The sequence below is a fragment of the Epargyreus clarus genome, unplaced genomic scaffold (genome assembly GCF_041222505.1).
Source record: "Epargyreus clarus isolate Ecla_fem2 unplaced genomic scaffold, WU_Ecla_fem_2.2 ptg000029l, whole genome shotgun sequence".
NCBI lineage: Eukaryota > Metazoa > Arthropoda > Insecta > Lepidoptera > Hesperiidae > Epargyreus > Epargyreus clarus.
Window position 1 is genome coordinate 4,033,473 of NW_027332235.1, and position 12,300 is coordinate 4,045,772.

At 41.3% G+C, this 12,300-nt stretch overlaps 1 protein-coding gene and 1 non-coding gene across 2 annotated transcripts; one reads left to right on the top strand and one right to left on the bottom strand.

The window, feature by feature from the left end:
* Positions 1–741: 741 nt before the first annotated feature.
* On the bottom strand, positions 742–2,766 carry LOC140754562 (uncharacterized). The gene has a single exon (XM_073089605.1). It carries the CDS (start codon positions 2,764–2,766, stop codon positions 742–744), a length of 2,025 nt encoding a protein of 674 aa, XP_072945706.1.
* Positions 2,767–3,670: 904 nt separating this feature from the next.
* On the top strand, positions 3,671–3,744 carry TRNAT-AGU (transfer RNA threonine (anticodon AGU)). The gene has a single exon. It is a non-coding gene; the product is annotated as a tRNA-Thr (tRNA).
* Positions 3,745–12,300: the final 8,556 nt, after the last annotated feature.

Below are 12,300 nucleotides of genomic sequence, written 5' to 3' on the forward strand. Positions count from 1 at the left end.
GCCAGGCCTGGACGATGGCAGCTTCTACCAGAACATCCTTGTTGAGACTCCCCAGCACCCATCTATGTACCCAGTTTCTGGGGCGACGACGATCCGGGTGTTCTGGCGAGCTGGAAATGTCGAATCGGATATACAAATGATCCGACAATGTTTCCACCCCTTCCAGAACATTCCAGCCCCGGACGATGCTTGCCACAGCGGGAGAAGCGAACGAGACATCCACAATAGAACCCCCCCGCTGCCGCACGCATGTATTTGCCGACCCACGATTTAGTACTAAGAGGTCGGTCGTCGTCGCCCATTCTTCCAACACCTCGCCGCGAGCATCAGTCTTAGGGGAACCCCAGGCCGTTGATTTGGCATTGAAGTCCCCGAGGACGAGCACACGGCGAGGCTGGATTGATCCTATTAGGGCCTCCAACTCACCCAAGAAAGCTTCGAAATCGGCTAGATGTTTATTGGGCGAGAAGTAAGCCCCAATCAGGACGTACTCCCTCCAGCGAACCGCCACATAGCCCTTGCCTCTCCGGATTGTGGTCAGAGGCGGGACTCGCAGTGTCCTTGACAATACAATGGCCACCAAGCCATCCTGGTCTCCCACCCAGTTATCCAAGTGAGGGACAAAGTATGGTTCCGCAACAACCGCCACTTCTACCAACCACTGCGCCATACTTTGAATCAAAAGGTCCTGAGCAGCGCGACAGTGGTTGATATTCGCCTGGAGTAGGCGGTTGGCCATACTTAGATTGGCTTGGCGACCACTACATCTCCCGTCCCTCCTTCAGTGGAAGGACAGTCAACAGCTGCTAGGGCCGATGTGGCAGCAGCAGGAGTCTTCTTAGCAACAGCAGTATCAACAGCAACGGGAGTGGAAGCAGTAGCTGCATTGACCCCCTTCTTCACTTTCTTTGGCGGGGAGCACGCTTTGCTTCCCAGCCGATGATCCGCCGGCCTGTTTGCCGCAACGCATACCGAGCACTTTGGTGTGGCGGTACACGCGTTGGCCTTATGGCCGGGTTTACCGCAGCGATAACATTCTTCGCTGCGGTCAGCCTCTGCAGTGCAATGCGCCCTGACATGTCCACCTTGTAGACACCGGTAGCACCGCAGTGTTTTCGGCTGCAGCACTTCTACTCTTGCTGAAACCCAGCCAATTAACAGCCGGCCAACATTCCCAATTTTCCTTACAGCAGCCACGGGAGCCCGCACCCATACGGAACAAACTCCACGCGGTGTCGGTCGTATTATGCCCACTTTGATCCCCTCCTTCGGGCAGACCCCATCCCGTGCCACGGCGACTGCAACGTCCTCCGGCGTCACGGAGTCGTCTAGACCTGTGATCCGCATTTCCGCGCATTTCACAGGTCTTGAGACAGTTGCGACTCCTTCACCTAAGGTCTCTCTGAGCTTTTCTGCCAAGGAGTCCGCCTTGTCGCCGCTGCAGGCACCTGGCACCTCTAGGATACGGGCGCCCGTGGCCGCTGTACGGAACTTCAGGCTGGTTATGTTAAGGCTGGGAAGATCGATGCCAGCCCTAGCTTGCGCCAACACTTTGGCAAAAGTGATCCCCTGCTTTTCTGCCTCTGGCTGTAGTGTAATGACTACAGCAGAGGAACGAGGGGGGCGAAGTTTTACTGGCATTGGCCGATCACTTTTGGACTTCCCAGCCTTTTCAGCAGGAGCACTTCTGTCACCTTTCTTGCTTTTTTGCTCTGGGGCAGCTGCCTGCGGTGTATTATTTTTTTTCTTACCCTTTTTGGTGACCACCAACCATTCACTCTCCTTTGGCGTAGGTGCCGGAGAGGGTGGGCGGTAGTCACCTTTTTTCGGGCGTTGTGCCTTTTCCTTGCCCTTCTTTTTACCCCCAGTTTCATTACTGGAAGCTCCCGTTTGTCGCGTGGTCTCCTGGCCCTTACCTGGCTTTGAGACTGCCTCCGCAAATGTGCAGCTGCGGTCGATAGCACGCTGGGGTAATCTGTTCTCCAGTTCTTCCAAGCGTGCATTTAGCATATCCCCCACTTGGAGCATTATGGACTGCGACAGCTCCGCCGTGCTTGCTACTGTTTGCAATGGCACTTCGGGTACTTCTCGGGACGGGGCAATTTTCAGCTGAGCTATTTGTTCTCGAAGCACTGCCATTTCCTTGCGCAAGTCCGCCACCTCCTTATGCAGGCGAGAGTTGTCCGCCTGTATTTTCAGATTTTCATCGGAGGCAGTTCTGCTGTGCAGGGCTTCGACTGCCACCTTAATCGATGTGGCTGCCTCCTTTAGTGCTTTTTGAAACGTGCCCTTAAGATGTTTTGATTTTGTGGACACGTTGAGTATAGCACTTACATCCTGAAGCACCTGCTCCTTTAGAGCGACGGCCGTACGATCGTCGTTGTCTGCACCAGATGTTTTCGCTTGAGGCCTGTCGCCCGTCGCTAGCGTCTGGACCGCCGCTTCACAGCTGATCTCCTGCTGTAGAAGAAATTCATTTCTTCTGTTCTTTATTCTAGCTGGAGCAACTTGTGTGCAAGCACCTTCCTCTTCGCTCGACAGCTCTGACCTTGGAAGACTCTGATCGTGCCTCCTTCGGTTCCTCCACAGGCGGCTCCGGCCCGTACCCGCCACTGTACTCCCATTAACATCCGATTCGAATGCCTCCAAACCGGATGTCTCCCCCTCATCAATGTTTAGTGTCGTATGTTTGTGTGTGTGTGTTTGTGTGTTTTTTGTGTAGTGTGGTTTTTGTTTTTGTTTTTGTTTTTTGATTAGAGACGCCATTGTTGTTCCCACGAGTATGGGGGATTAGCGGTCCACCCGGGCAGTGCCCCCTGTACCCGGGTAAGCCTGAGCGTAACCCGCCACGGTGTCGGCCGGTACCGCAGCGGGAGTCGCACTAATGACTGGCCTCCCCGCCAGCCATGCATCCCCTCGCGGTGCGCCGCCGCTTGGGATTAGGGTGATTTTTTATAGAGGTTTTCTTCCTCGCAGTCCGGCCAATTAAGGCAAGACTCTCGGTCCCACCCGAGGCCGCGAGACATGACCACTACACCTCTCCTGGGTGGGATTACGATATCGACGGTGGCTAGGCAAATAACCGTAGCCTGCCCGGTGGCAGGGTAAGTGCTCACCGAGCCCGCCCAGAGTTCTTCCGATTGGAAGAAACTCCTCGTGAAGGCTATCCGCCTTGCACCTTCCCCGCCTGGTGGAATCATTTCGATTCCCGACGAGGCTGAGCCGCTCTTAGTCTGGACCCTCCCCACCAAGCCTATCCGGTATGGGTATTCCTACCGGTACAGCCTTGGGGATCGTAGGGCCTCGCAAGCCCCTCCACCACGACAAGGTGGCAGCTCCTCGGAGGGGGGGTTTTGATACCTAACTCAAGGTAAATAGAAATTTAAACTTTTAATATTTGATTTTAGAGTGAATGGGTCTATCAGACTGAGCAAGTTGATATTGATAGACTTCACAAACTTTTGAGAATTATTTTTAAATAACTTCCAAACCTTAACCTATAGAGGTTTATTCACGATGTATTCCTTCCCTGTATATCAAGTTATAATTAATTTAATTTAAGACGAAATATTTGCATTGAATAATGCCTTATTATTTTTATAAAGCGTAACAGCTGAACCAATAAAAATATGTACTCTATAAAAGTAAGATTTTCGCATTATTGTACATCGGCGCCGTGGCTTAGTTGGTTAAAGCGCCTGTCTAGTAAACAGGAGATCGCGAGTTCGAATCTCGCCGGGGCCTTATCTAATACTTTTTGCTATTTAAATAAAAATACGTTTGCCATGTCTATGACAGTGAGCATAGTGGTTCTAGTAACCTTGCTAAAATTAGAATTCACACGCGATTCTTAATAGTGATGTTATGTAAGGAGGTAACGATGTTAAATGCACGCGAACTTTGCGTTCACCACAAATTTTTAAAGTTGTGTAAGTATTAAAAATTTATGATCACTTGCTTAAACAGTGAAGGAAAACAGGAAACCTTGTGAGGAAACCTTAATACCAGAGAATACGCGGTGGTCTAAGCCCTCACATCCTGAGAGGAGACACATGCAGCAGTGGATAGAAATGTGGTGATGATGATGAGCTATAAAATTCTTGGTATTTAGATGAGAAAGAGTAAGTTTAATATGGTTGCCAATTTTATTATCCTTGCAAAAATTAGAATTCACACGCGATCCTTGCATCAGTCTTAACACGTTTTCACCTCGATATCTTTTAGTTATATTTAAAAACATATAGCAGTGATAGCCTAGTTGTTAATAAACTCCGCCTTTTGATCGACGGGTCCGAGGATCAAGTCCCAGGCCCCTCTGATTTTCAAAGTTATGTGCGTATTAGAAATTAATTATCACTTGCTTAAACAGTGAAGGAAAACATTGTGACGAAACCTACATTCCAGAGAAATCTTAAAAAATGTCTTCAAACGTATGTGAAGTCTACAAATTCGCACTGGGCCAGTGCGGTGAACTATGGCCTAATCCAAATCCGATTATATATTCTGAAAGGAGACCCGTCCCCAGCAGTGGGATAGTAATGGGTTGATGATAAAGAGTTATAAAATTCTTGGTATTTAGATGAAGAAGAGTAAGGTTAGTATGGTAACCAATTATTCCTAGCAAAAAATAGAATTCACACGCGATCCTTAATAGAGATGCTATCTAATGAGGTAACAATGTTAGATGCACGCGAACTTTGCATCTGTCAGCTCGTTTTCACCTCGATATCTTTTAGTTATATTTAACAGCGAAATTGAAGTAGAAAACCAGTAGGTAGTTTATCTGGTGGTCCCTGTAGTTCCGGGACCAGAATAGGGCCACGTTATCCCCTGCCTGTCGTAAGAGGCGACTAAAAGGGGGCTTCTGGGGTTGCGGGCGGCAAGAGTGGGAGTGCAAACCACCCGGCCAGCGACCCCGGGAAGGACGGCGGTATGTGTGGTCGCATACCGTCGTGTATAACAGACGGTGTGGCGAGCGAGGACTCCGGTTGCGTTCCTCTGGTGATCGCGATGTCCTTTACGCAGCGCCGAGGACGGCCACCGGGGGGTTTTAGTGCGGTAAGAATCCCACATAACTCTGTGTATCTCCCATGGCACCGGGTACCTTTCGAAAGTTTCCCACTCGAAAAAAAAAAGTTAGTATATCTTGTACTAAGATCGCTGCCACCCTAGATTTTATATATTATAGGAATAGTAGACTAGCGTGCAGTCCACCTAATGGTAAGTGGCTACTGCCGCCCAAGAACGTCTATAATCAATCTCGGAAAACATTAGATTCCTACCTGAGGTTGGACACAGATGCGTCACTATCCCCGAGGACTAAGCTGGAACGCCTTGGAAACGTATGACTCCTTTACACCTGTCAAACCAGAAAAAGCAGCGTTTAACACTGCTGTTATTAGGTAGAAATTGGTGTGGCGGTGGTGTCGCCGGAGTCGAACCACAATATATAGTGGTATAGTTAGTTACTTAAAATTTTTGTACCTATACCTATACGGTAATCCTCTATAAAGTTTCATCGCAGAATAAAAATAGAGTCACATTTAAAATTACCCCACTCAGCACTTATACCTAGATTAATTTTTCATGAATTTAAACCTCCATTTAAAAGTTCCTGAAGTAAAATAACGTGTCTGCAATTAGAGCTGATTTTATCTCTCATTTCACAATTTAATTATAAAGCCGTGGACTGACAGACGGCTCGGCATTACATCATTTGCTTTTGAATGCGTTCGGCCAGTGGTTCTCAAATTTACGGAGTTGGAAGCCTAGGGGCGTATTATGAAATGGTACGTTTCTGTTCGATGTATGTATGTGTACTCAATATATTGAAATGTTTACTTTGATGTTGGTTTGCGGTGGATGTCTATTTGAGTATTATAGTAGTGTGATGCTGTTTTGTTTTGAATTGTGCAATGTGTTGACACAAATTTGTTTTATGAGGCGGTTCTATACCCTTAGTAGGAGTTTTTACGTTTTGTTGTTGGTGTTGTTGCTTACGTATTTTCCATACATTTCCAATTAGTTCTCATACTTTTTGCTAGGGGGAAATGTTACGTACATTTCCAATCAAATACAAAAACAGTCATAAAACGTAAAAACTCATACGTTTACGTTTTATTAGTAACAAGGGGTTATGTAATTCGGTACTTTATAATATAGAGTTTGTGTACGGACGAAAGAAGGATGACTAAGAAGCTTAAGGTGAGCTCCACACTTATTTGTTACGCTTATTAGAGATATGACGTTGACGCAAAGATTAGGATTTCCTATCGTGAGTACTATTAAAATTTAAAACATACAAAGTCAAGTTAAACTAGTGAATAACAAATAAACTTGCTGCTTGAAAATATAGCACAGAATGTGTCACTACCATAAATAAGACAAATCCAACGAGACCTCACATGATAAAAATCGCCAAGCTGGGCTACAGAGTGTGTCAAAGAAAGAGACACACTTATACGCTTGAAAGACATTACCTTCCACCGTTGGGTTCATACATTTTTTTAAATTAAGAAGAAGAAAATGAAGAAGTAGTTCACCTGACGAAGCCTCTGCATGTCAAACTTATGACAGTAATTCCGGTACATGGGCTACCACTATATACTTTTAAATACTTGTATAAAAAGTTTGAGAACCATATGCCCATACCAAAATTATCCGTTCATATAACGCGGTTAGTGCACCCGCGCATGAGATTTATAGAAATTCGAAAATCAATTTAACTACACTGGTGAGTGCGGATTCAATTGTGGTATTTGTATCAGGATTCAAAACTAAATTTCAATTGTTTAGGTAGGATTAATGGTATATCTTTTGTATATTATAACAGTACTAGCTGACCCGGCAAACGTTGTGTTGCCATATAAATAAAAAAATGTTAAATGTGAACAACCCTTATCACTTAGGGGTATGAAAAATAGATAGTAGCCGATTCTCAGACCTACTGCAGAATATGCATATAAAATTTGATGAAAATCGGTAAAGCCATTTCGGAGGAGTACGGTAACTAACATTGCTACACGAGAATTTTATATATAAGATTAAATTAAGTATGAAAGTGTATTATTAGTGTTAAAACTCTTCGTGGTACGACTTCGAAGGCATCGCAATAGCTAGGTGGTAGAATCCTTTGTTGTTCGAAGGTACCGCCGCCAAACCTATTTCTGCCTAATAACTGCAGTGTTAAGGCCTGCTGTATTCCGGTTTGAAGAGTGTGGTTAGGGAACATTTAAGGGTTTCAGCTTAGTCTTCAGAGGTAACAGCGCATCTGTGGATCGACCTCTGGTAAAAATCCAATTTTATCTGAGATTGATTAAAGATACCCATAGGCGGCAGTAACTTCTTTTAAGATGAACTTGAGATGAACATTTTAAAAAAATGTTGTTGTAAAGTATATAAATTAATATAAAACATTGTCTAGGTGTAGGCAAAATGTTCATTTTAAACCCAGGATAACGAAATCAATGGGAAACTTTGATCAAAATTCAAACAATATATCTATACATATCCTTATATAACTAACTCTGATATTGCATGGAAAATAGGGCTTCCACGAAACGTTGGTAAATCATAAAGCAATGTATTCATATGATATCTTCCTTTGACGACATCTCTTTCAAGTATGGTTGATAGGAAGCTAGTAATTAAACCATTGCTGCTACTAAATGCAATATGAATTATATTACGATACTTTTATAATATAGGAGTAGTAAACAACCATGCAGTCCACCTAATGGTAAGTGGCTACTGCCGCCCATGGACATCTGTAATCAACCTCAGATATGATATTCGTACCTGAGGTCGGCCACAGTTGCGCCGCTACCTATGTCTATTCCTATGTTTCCCTTACCACCAGAGCACAGCAGCGCTTAACACTGCTGTTATTAGGCAGAGACAGTTGAAACTAAAAATAAAATAATTTTCATACACTCACGTATACTCATAACTTAAGGTATTCAGGTTTTGTAAAAATATTAAAATCAATCGCCAAGATTTTCGCTGTTTCCATTTCAGATATATATATAAGATATCAAGGATAGATTATAAAAAGTCAAATATAATTAAACCAAAGACTTCTAAACATAAAGTGTTTTGATATTAATAACTTTTTAGTTAAGTACAGATAATTTTAAACAACAAAGAAAATAAGAGTTTACGTCTAATGTTAACTTATGTCAGCAAATAACTTAGAAATAATGCATAGAAGGATTTCGTAGGCCTCAAAATAATGATCCGCTGTATGATATAAAATATGGTAAGTACTAAGATGAAAAATACTAAAATACCTTACGAAACTACCGGCCATCATTCTTGAGGGCCCGCGAATTTGTAAACGAGGTTTGAAGAGAGTCACTTTGGCGTAGCTCATGTACGTTTGACTTTCAGAAGGTCTTTGGAAGATAGAAAGAGTAGAATTCAACCGGGGTGTACCCCTATAAATATTTCTACTGCGAAAGAGATCCTGCGTTTCGGCGAAGGTGTCTGGATGCTTGTGAGACAACCATTTTAGTCTTCAGGAGTGTACCTTCAGGTGTGACCTGTACCCTTAGTATGAGTTTTTACGTTTTTACAAAAATTAATATTTTTGTATTTGTTTACGTATTTCCCATACATTTAATGTCAGTTCTGATACAGTCCGCTAGGGGCACTCATTGGAAATGTATGGGCAAATACGTAAACAAATATAAAAACAGTCATTTTTGTAAAAACGTAAAAACTCATACTAAGGTTACTATGATCGACTTTAGGTAAAGCCCCTATTCTGTTGTATTTGTTACGATGTTCAGATATCGTTACTAATATTAGATACCTATATAATAATTAATATTTTCTTTAAAGTCAAGTTAAAAAAAAACAAGATCCTTCACAATCTTACAAGCACAATAAGGAAAATATATTTTTTTAGCCTGAAAAAAAAAACAGTTGTGGTAAAGTAAAAAAAGATTTAGATGACGAATATACAGATACCTTTCGTAAGATCGGTCATTTGTCTGAAGCACCCGCGAATTTGCAAACGAGCCCCGAGTAGTCACGACATGACGCGGCGGCCATACTTTCTCATTTCCCGCCGTTAGTCAACATGCGCGGCCATTTTTTGTAAGCATTTCGGGGTAGTTATAAGACAAATCGGTGACTTTTTAGATTTATGGCAGAGAGCGGTACAAGGTAAGGCTATATGAAAAATAAAATAAAGTTGCCTTTTACAAAAAATAAAAACATTTAGTTAGTTTTAGGTAGATAATAATATTATAAGAGAGAATAGACCCTATGGTTAATTGTTTAAAATACAATCGTTTCAATATGGAACTTCAAATCAAATCTTTAAATTTATTAAAATCTCTATGGTTAGAAAAATAATATATTGTAGCTAAATTGTCTGTTCATTAATTTCTAAATCGATATTTATATTCCTAATTATCATATTTAAGATTTTAATTAAACCTCTAATAATTTTTATAACCACATTACAACAAGATACCACTCTTTGCTTGCACAGTACAATAGTATGTATGAAATACAAAAGGAAAGAAAAAATCCGTAGACATGTCAAAAAATGACAAAAGCATGTAAAAACTATAATAAAGATCTGTTTATGCGGAAAACTACCCTCTTCCAACCCTATATTCCCCAAAGGCATATCCTTTAAACCCAATTAGTGCCTTCACAATCCCCTAATGTCTCCCTCAAACCACAGATTAAGTAACTACATAGATTCCTAATGCCAGACATGTATTTTATGGCCATATCAAACAGGATCAATTACGATCATACAGCAAAATCAAGCACATAAATATTTTGTCTTTATGTGGTTCTTGTATTATTTTAAAGGTAAATTCTGACATTCGTCGCCAGTAACATTATTTTTTCTGGAGTACTCTTAATCTATACGCATAGATTACTCACTCCTAACAGGAAAATGTACCCAGTTTTGAAAATTGAAGTAGTTGCGTAAAAAAGTTTTGCCACGTCTCCGTGCTAAAATGTCCCTAAAATATTTGAAATAATTATTTATTTATTATGTAAATTACGCAGTATTCGATATTTATTCGTAAATTTTCTCTAAAAATGTTTTTATTTGTCAAGAATTCAAAAAAAGAACTTACTAATACGCCGTTTGGGGCTTCATTCAATTTGAAGGCGGCGAAGTATCTTTACTAATCTATGTCTATACGTATAAGTTTATGGTCGGCAGTCATCGCACAATATAAGGCGGATTACATATTTCCATGCTATTAGATAAAAAAGCTAACGTGCCTAGCCAGTTACTACTTAGGCATCATAAGTCTATCGTTAAGCCTTCTGCGGCGATCCAATCCAAAATTCCCCAAACAAAATCCCTAAAATGCTTCGGAGTCTATTTAAATAGTACCTCAATGTTAAAACCCATCAATTAGCAACTGAATGCAAGATATGTTTCAGATTTGAATTACATTTCGTAGCTGCAATTCCTTTGAGATAAAGCAGCTGAATAGCTGATTTCATTATGCTTCAGGCGTATACACTGTCCCATATTTCCATATTATTGATAATTAGTTTTTGGTTGAAGTTTCGTTTGTGTCAATTTATTTTGCTATGTGTTGAAAGAATGACGTAGGCCATCTGATTGACAGGAATCTTATGTGATCAAAGGCAAATAGATTAAATATATTATAGAGCTGCGGGGCTGTGTTCCGGTTTGAAGGTACGGTAGACATATTTATATGAGTAGATGAGCAGGCTCGTTTGCTACATTTATCTTATATATAAAATTCTTGTGTCAGAATGTTAGTTACCGTACTCCTCCGAAATGGCTTTACCGATTTTCACCAAATTTTATACGCATATTCAGTAGGTCTGAGAATCGGCTACTATCTATTTTTCATACCCCTAAGTGATAAGCGTTGTTCACCCTTAACATTATTTTATTTATATGGCAACACTACGTTTGCCAGGTTAGCTAGTATTATAAAAATATCTTTTTGTCAAACAAACGCTTGATTTTTGTTTATTTGTATTGTATAAACATTTTAAAAATATGTATTTACTTCCCACTTACTCTTTCCAAAATGCCCACTTCTCAAAAGGATCACTTTTCAATTTCTAAAACGAATTCTTATCTATTCATATTATTGAGGTGCATCGTCTGTCGTTCATAACTTTGAATCAATATTCGCAATCCTTTGAGACAAAGCGCTGAATATCTAATTTAATTATGCATTTCAACTTGTCTACCCCCAATGCCTGCCGGTGTAATTATTTAAGTTAACTGACGGAATGTTGATTGTAATTAGTGGGTTGAGTGATCTCGACGTTGATTACTCATTGGAAATATTTATGTCGATTGTCATTTATGAACGTGTAAGATGTGGAATGAGCTTCCTCCTGAGGTATTCCCGGGCGCTATGACATGGGGTTCTTTAAGAAAGGTGAAAAAAGAGCTCTCACCTAAAACCTGCGATGCATTGTCGACTCTTCTGGTGTTGCAAATGTCTGGAGGCGGCGTTGACTACTTTCCATCAGGTAGCACGTCTGCTTAATCAATAAAAAAGGTATAAAAAGTGTAGAATTATTTGGAGTTTATGATGATAGTCATAGGTTCTTCAGCTGGTTATAAGTTTCTCCATATAATTGAGGAAGACTTGAAGCTTACTCCACAACTCTGCATTGGTTGAACACTTTGGTTCAGTACATATTAGTAAGGAATCAATGTGAGATGTTGTGAAACCGAAAGTAATGACTGAATGCCTAATATATCATTTGTTATAATTTGTCATCTTGGGCTTAGTCGGGATAAGGTTTACATAGATACAATGATAACTACTGAGATTGACGGTTTTACGTTATATAAGCACGGAAGCTTCTCTGAAGTTACTCACCTCTTGAGATACTTGACCTTTTTTTTTACAAAGGGGAAACCTTCAATAACCGTGGGAGCGAGGTCGGGTTATGTGGGATTCTTATCGCACTATAATTTCACTACTTCGCCAAAGTTAAAGTCCGTATCACGGTGACCAATGACTATTCTAATATTAAACTTGACAGCTGGCGGGTGGCATGTTATTTGTTTCCACACATCTAAATTAGAATCTTCCGAAGTTCAACTTCGCAAGTCGGTATCACGGTGACCGATGACTATTCTAATATTACACCTGACAGCTGGCGGACGGCATGCAATTTGTATCAGCTTCCGTCCAGGCGCCAGAACTTTAGCATGTCGCGAGTTTCGACAATTCCTATCGAACTGGTTACGAGCAGTTTGAACAATGAGTTAAGTCTTTTTAATCTAGATAAGACAATTTACAGCTTATTACGTTGTTG

Bases quoted from the DNA above. Each gene is read 5' to 3' on its own strand.
- LOC140754562 (XM_073089605.1), bottom strand. From the start codon at position 2,766: ATGGCGTCTCTAATCAAAAAACAAAAACAAAAACAAAAACCACACTAC.